Source organism: Coccinella septempunctata, chromosome 8 (genome assembly GCF_907165205.1).
Source record: "Coccinella septempunctata chromosome 8, icCocSept1.1, whole genome shotgun sequence".
Taxonomy (NCBI): domain Eukaryota; kingdom Metazoa; phylum Arthropoda; class Insecta; order Coleoptera; family Coccinellidae; genus Coccinella; species Coccinella septempunctata.
The window spans coordinates 2,101,037-2,108,295 of record NC_058196.1 but is presented as its reverse complement, the minus strand read 5'-3'; the positions used below and the strand labels follow the sequence as shown (position 1 = coordinate 2,108,295).

At 40.0% G+C, this 7,259-nt stretch overlaps 2 protein-coding genes across 2 annotated transcripts; both read left to right on the top strand.

Moving 5' to 3' along the window:
• Positions 1–655: 655 nt before the first annotated feature.
• Positions 656–3,964, top strand: LOC123319228. Its single transcript, XM_044906097.1, has one exon. The coding sequence runs from the start codon at positions 656–658 to the stop codon at positions 3,962–3,964; it is 3,309 nt and encodes a 1,102-aa protein (XP_044762032.1).
• A 1,656-nt stretch (positions 3,965–5,620) lies between these two features.
• Positions 5,621–7,012, top strand: LOC123319227. Its single transcript, XM_044906096.1, has one exon. It carries the CDS (start codon positions 5,621–5,623, stop codon positions 7,010–7,012), a length of 1,392 nt encoding a protein of 463 aa, XP_044762031.1.
• Positions 7,013–7,259: the final 247 nt, after the last annotated feature.

Below are 7,259 nucleotides of genomic sequence, written 5' to 3'. Positions count from 1 at the left end.
GTGCTACATATGAAAACAAAATATACGCCGGACGCACTAATGGTAGGACCATGAAAGGACGCAATAATGTGCGTATATCAACTTCTTTAATAATAAAGATATTTGAGATCTGAAACGACCAAACTACGTAATTTTTTGCGTAGATTAATATACTTCGATCAGATTCCACCTAGGTAGCGTATTTCTGGGAGACGCAATAAGGTTGCTTTTTGAAAGGACGCAATAAAGTATGCCAGATGTATATATATATATATATATATATATATATATATATATATATATATATATATATATATATATATATATATATATATATATATTATGCAGGGAGCATTTGCTTCGGGGAGTGACGCCCCCGCATACCCGAGTCAACCAGTGATAAGGGTCAGCAGCCCTATCACTGTGAATATACGCAGCTTTCGATGAATATGAAGAAGCCTCGGAAACCGCCTCTGGTGTTGGGATTGCGCTTAGAGGAAGACAGCTACAGTCTCTAGCAGAAGAAAGTGGAGCGAGTGGCACTTCTCTGCGAATTGGTACCACAAGGCCAGGCACCTCAATTGGAATTTCCCGGGTTAACAGCTTGGATCTATCAGGTAGTTCTGTGGGTCCCGCTCAAACCCGAACGCGAGGTAGGCAGCATTGGACTCGAGAAATGAATAGAAGTCTTTTAAATGCTTACTTTCAAGCTACAGATGGAGAACGAAACACAAAAAAGTATGCGACAAAACTCGCTAGCATATGGTTGGAACTGTATCCTGATAAATGCTTCACAGGTAAACATCTCATAGCACAAATAAAAAATATCAAAACAAGGAAGTTGCTAGCTCCAGATGAAATCGACGCACTGAGAGCGGAAGCTATGAATCGGTCCCCCGCAACCAGGGCCGCAAGCATAAGGAGAAGCATAAACAGATTGAGTTCTTCGACACCACAACAGATCGGATTCGAGGAGGTTGAGAGAATTGTGCCACAAGCGGATACCCAGTCTGATGCTTCCTTGGAGATCATGTCATTGTTTCAGGAAATAAACTTTAAGTGGAAGGGTGTGCCGATGGATATGAGACCAAGAATAGCTAAAGTGCGGTGTAGTCGAGACGTGTTGGATACCGTAAAAGCAGTTGACGTTGCAGTAGGGATGGCGATTGATGGGTCAATGGATTTTGATGAGCTGTGTCACATGGTGTACAGTGCTGCTACTGCGATCAACACCATTCTTGAAACATCCAACAAGGAACCAGAACTGATAAAACAGCAACGAGAAAAACCCCCCTGGGAGGAAAGACTTCAAAAAAAAGTAACGGCACTCAGGAAAGAAATAGGGATTCTTCACAATTATTCCACCGAGGACAAACCCAGCAGAAAAGTAGTAAGGAGAGTTCAAAATTATGCTAATAAAATCGGCCTGAAGAGAAACGACCCGCAATATAATCAAAAAATAAAAATCTACTCGGAAACTCTGAAGCAGAAGATAGCTGCACTAGGCAGCAGACTGAGGAGATACAACAAAAGAGCTCAAAGATACCGTCAGAATAACCTTTTTCTACAGAATCAGAGGAAATTTTTCAGACAACTAGAAGACGAAAAAGACGAAAAATCTACCACCCCCGCACAAGAAAAGATGGTAGAATACTGGTCGAGTATTTGGTCACAAGACGCTCAACACAATAATACAGCTCCATGGATTACACCCGAAAAATTAAGACTGCAGAGTGTGACGGCGATGGAAAATGTCGTCGTCACCGTGGAGGACATAAAAGCTACGGTTAAAAGGTTGAGGAACTGGTCGTCCCCTGGCATCGACGGGGTGCACAATTATTGGTGGAAACATCTCACATCAACACACGCGGCGCTGGCTCGGCTCCTCCAGTGTGCACTCAGGAACCCTAGTAGCGTCCCTGAGTATTTTACTCAGGGAATTACATACATGGTCCCCAAAAAAGGAGATCTATCGCAACCCAATAATTACAGACCGATCACATGCCTGCCATCTATATACAAAATTCTAACCTCCACAATATCTTGTAAAATCAACCAGTACCTGAAGAAGAACAACATAATGGCATGGGAACAGAACGGATGTAAGCGAAAGGGACGAGGAAGCAAAGAGCTCTTAGTGATAGATAAAGAACTGACTAAACAGGCAAAAAAACGGAAAAAAAATATATCAATAGCTTGGATAGATTATGAAAAGGCCTACGATTCTGTTCCCCACTCGTGGTTGGTCGAAGCACTTAAAATATACAAAATTGATGATCAGGTTATAAAGCTGCTTGAGTTCCTTATGACGTCCTGGCGAACGAAGATCTATATGAGAGGCAGCAAAACAGAGGAAATAAAGATAAAAAGAGGAATATTCCAGGGTGACAGTCTTAGTCCACTCTGGTTTTGTTTGGCCATGAACATCCTCAGTGCCATGCTGAACAGGTCTGCATATGGATATACCATCAGTACGCAGGTTACCATCACACATTTATTCTACATGGATGACTTGAAACTGTTTGCTAGAGGGCGCAAACAACTGGAAGGACTGCTGGAGCTGGTCAGAAGGTTTAGTGAGGACGTCGGGATGTCGCTGGGACTGGGGAAGTGTGCAACGGTCAATGTCAGCAGGGGAAGGATGACAGGGGAGGAGAATATCAGACTGGTGGATGGAAGGGAGATAACTGAAATAGGAACGGAAGATGGATACAGGTACCTGGGTATAGTGCAAACCTATGAGATAAAACATCAAGAAAATAAGGAAATTGTCGAGAAAGAACTGTTCAGGAGGATGCACAAAATACTCAAAACACAATTGTCATCCAAAAATAAAATAGAGGCCATAAACATTTGGGCCCTTCCATCATTCACATACACCGCTGGAGTAATCAATTGGTCGCGGACAGACCTACAGCGGATTGACCAACGCATGCGTGCTACCCTCACCAAGTATGGAATATTACACCCAAACTCGGCAATAGAAAGAGTTCATTTGCCACGCAAAGAAGGTGGACGAGGTCTGGGCAGCATAGAGGAGGCATGCAGGAAGGAGAACGAGAGTGTCTCCAATTTCTTCGAGAAGAACAATCACTTGCCTGTCCACAAATGGGTAGTGGATCAAACGAGTGCTGCCTCATCATCTCACCAGGGAACTTCAGAAATGGAGGAAGAAGTGGACTATCTGGAGAATCTTCGAAGAAGGTGGCAAACGAAAGCACTACATGGGAATTTCTATTCCAGCCTACATCAGAATGAGGTTGACCTCGAGAGCACTAACATGTACCTAATGAAGGGGTATCTTTATCCACAAACGGAAGGAACTCTGTTTGCGATCCAGGACCAGGTGGTACCAACAAGGAATTATAGCAAATTCATCTTGAAACAGCAACTAAATAACACCAAGTGTAGGCTGTGCGACTGCGTTGAGGAGACAGTGCAGCATCTCTCCTCAGGATGCTCGGCAATTGCGGATACAAAATATATGTCCAGGCATAATAACATGGGTAAGGTGGTCCACCAGTTGTTGTGTCTTGGAGAGCGGCTCCTACAGAATTTTACACCTTATCACGCTTATACACCCCAAACACTGCTGGAGAACGAGCACACAAAGGTGTACTGGGATTTCGCAGTGCTTACAGACCAAGGGGTGGAGCATAATAGACCTGACATGATTGTATGGTACAAGACGGAAAAAACTGCCGTGCTCATCGACTTCTCGATACCGATGGATCAGAATTTGGCTAAGGCATATCAAGGAAAAATCAGAAAATATGAGCCATTAGCAAGACAAATTAGGGACATATGGAAGTTAAAACGTGTCGATATAGTTCCGCTCATCATCAGTTGCAACGGTCTGGTACATAAGAAGACTACGGAACACCTCAAAGAAATGAAACTTCCACCTAACACCCTTATATGGATGCAGAAGGCGGTACTGCTGGGAACTGTCAACATAATCCGCAGTGTTCTTTATCCACATTAGCTATACTGGACAAATCTTGGTGTTCTGACACCCGAGTTGTACGGTTAACCACCACGAAAGTGTGAAGGCGAAAAAAAAAAAAAAAAAAAAAAAAAAAAAAAAAATATATATATATATATATATATATATATATATATATATATATATATATATATATATATATATATATATATATATATATATATATATATATATATATATATATATATATATATATATATATATATATATATATATACATCTGGCATACTTTATTGCGTCCTTTCAAAAAGCAACCTTATTGCGTCTCCCAGAAATACGCTACCTAGGTGGAATCTGATCGAAGTATATTAATCTACGCAAAAAATTACGTAGTTTGGTCGTTTCAGATCTCAAATATCTTTATTATTATATATATAAAATATATATATATATAAAAAAAAAATATATATATATATTGATTTAAATTAAGGGTGTTTCGACTATTTTTCAGGGCAAAATTCCAATGAGATCTTTGTATTTTCCAGTTGCTCCTGAAGAAGTCAACGATAGTTGACGAAATATAGAGCTTTAATATAATTTGACTCTCATTGGAATTTTGCCCTGAAAAATAGTCGAAACACCCTTAATTTAAATCAATAATTTCACAAACGACTAGTATCCTATAACTTCAACTATATATATATATATATAGTTTATGTACTATCAGAGTCTATACTATAATTAATACGAGTAATTTTAAGGGTTTAACGACTCTTTTGTGGAATGTAAATACTCTTTTTTCTCAACCAAGCTTTCGCAATTATTTTATTGCTTCTTCAGGGTTTCTACAATATAAAATACAAAGATCAATTCAATATAAAAACATTTCTCTTTTAAAATTACCGAAAGTGAGGTTAAACGTTTCACTGACTTCAACAACGCATAACATACTTCGACTACAAGTAGTACAGACAGAACTTATTTTTCGTTTTTTCGTCATGTATATCTAGTTTTTATTCAGTCAATTTCAATTTATTTGTCCAAATTTCTTTTATAACTCTCACTCTATTACGTCGCATTTAACATTTGTAAATTTCAATGTCATGATCACAGAATACACAAACCACAATTTCTTGTCAAACAGTTCTTCTTCATCATCCAACGTCTGCTTCCCGGCTCCTGTTCAGTCTCATTTCCAGTAAATAGCTGTACATATTGCTCAAATTATTAGTGTCACTTTTTTTATTCATTGTATTTCCATTTTTTCTTATTTTTATCATCTCATGCATTAGTCGTTTTTGATAATTATTTTCCGTTTTCAAAATTTTTACATTTTCGATATCTGCTTTGTGATTTATTTTGTCTGTACTACTTGTAGTCGAAGTATGTTATGCGTTGTTGAAGTCAGTGAAACGTTTAACCTCACTTTCGGTAATTTTAAAAGAGAAATGTTTTATATTGAATTGATCTTTGTATTTTATATTGTAGAAACCCTGAAGAAGCAATAAAATAATTGCGAAAGCTTGGTTGAGAAAAAAGAGTATTTACATTCCACAAAAGAGTCGTTAAACCCTTAAAATTACTCGTATTAATATATATATATATATATATATATATATATATATATATATATATATATATATATATATATATATATATATATACCTGGTTAGAAAGTTTAGCGAGGATATAGGGATGACATTAGGACTAGAAAAGTGTGGCGTGGTCGATGTGAAACGCGGTAAACTGGCTGAGGAAGAAAATGTAACGCTTTCCGATGGACGGACAATATCAACACTAGGAAAAGAAGACAGATACAAATACCTGGGCGTGCAGCAAACGTTTGAAATAAGGCAGCCAGAAAACAAGAAAGAAACTGAGACCGAGCTAACGAACAGAGTATCCCGAATAATGAATACACAGCTATCGGCCAAAAACAAGATAGAAGCCATCAACATCTGGGCGATCCCAGTATTTACGTACACAGCTGGCGTAATCACCTGGTCTAAAACAGACCTAGAAAGACTCGACCGGAAGATCCGAGCTATCCTGACACGGAACGGAATGTTGCACCCGAACTCAGCAATAGAAAGACTGTACTTACCTCGTAAAGAAGGAGGCCGGGGCCTGGGCAGCCTGGAGGACATCTACCTGAAAGAAGAGAAAAAAATGAGAGAGTACTTCAGGAACGGATACTCACCTATCCAGCAGTGGGTGGCAGCACAACGTTTCCCATCCACGCCTCTGGAGGAAGCAGGCACTCAAGAACCTGCTACAGAGGAGCCATCTGAGAGGAGGAAGCAAAGCTGGCAGGCAAAACCTCTGCACGGAAGGTTCTACGCCAGCTTGCACCAGTCTGAAGTGGACACGCTGAACTCTAACACCTACCTGTCTCAAGGATACCTATTCCCCCAAACGGAGTGTACACTCTTGGCAATACAAGACCAGGTTGTGCCAACACGGGTCTACACTAAGCTAATAATGAAGCAGCCAGTGGAATCTACAAAATGTAGACTCTGCGACAAAGCCGAGGAGACGGTCCAGCATTTGTCCTCGGGCTGCTCAACAATAGCCGGCACAAAATATCTATCCCGCCATGACAACATGGGGAAGGTTGTGCATCAGCTGATGTGCTTGGAGGAAGGCCTTTTACACCACTTTGTGCCACACCATATATACGCCCCTCAAACGGTTTTAGAGAACGACACCACAAAAATATACTGGGACATGACCATAATCACGGATCAAGGCGCCGAGCACAACAGACCGGACATGGTGGTATGGTCCAAGAAGAACAGAACAGCCATAATCATAGACTTCTCAGTCCCACTCGACCAAAACCTATCTAAGACCTACAGGGAAAAGATAACAAAATATGAGCCGCTGGCAAGACAAATGAAGAGCATGTGGCACTTAGATAAAGTCGAGATAAAACCCTTAGTCATCAGCAGCAATGGGTTGGTCCACCGAAAGACGACAGAGCACCTCCTAGAAATGAAACTGCCCTCGAACACAATTCTATGGATGCAGAAGGCGGTTATACTGGGGACGGTCGGCATCATACGCCAGGCAATCTTCCCTCACTGACAATATGACTAGTCTTGGCCAACCGGCCCGAATAGTCAGCCATACATATCCCACGTTCGTGTGGAATCCAAAAAAAAAAAAAAAAAAAAAAAAAAAAAAAAAAAAAAAAAAAAAAAAAAAAATATATATATATATAGTTATAAAGTGTTAATACCACCTCCAAAATAGTAACTCGTTTAACGCTCTCACCTCATATATATCGCTGTCACCTCCGAAATCGGAGGTAACAACGTTTTGCCTTGTTTTT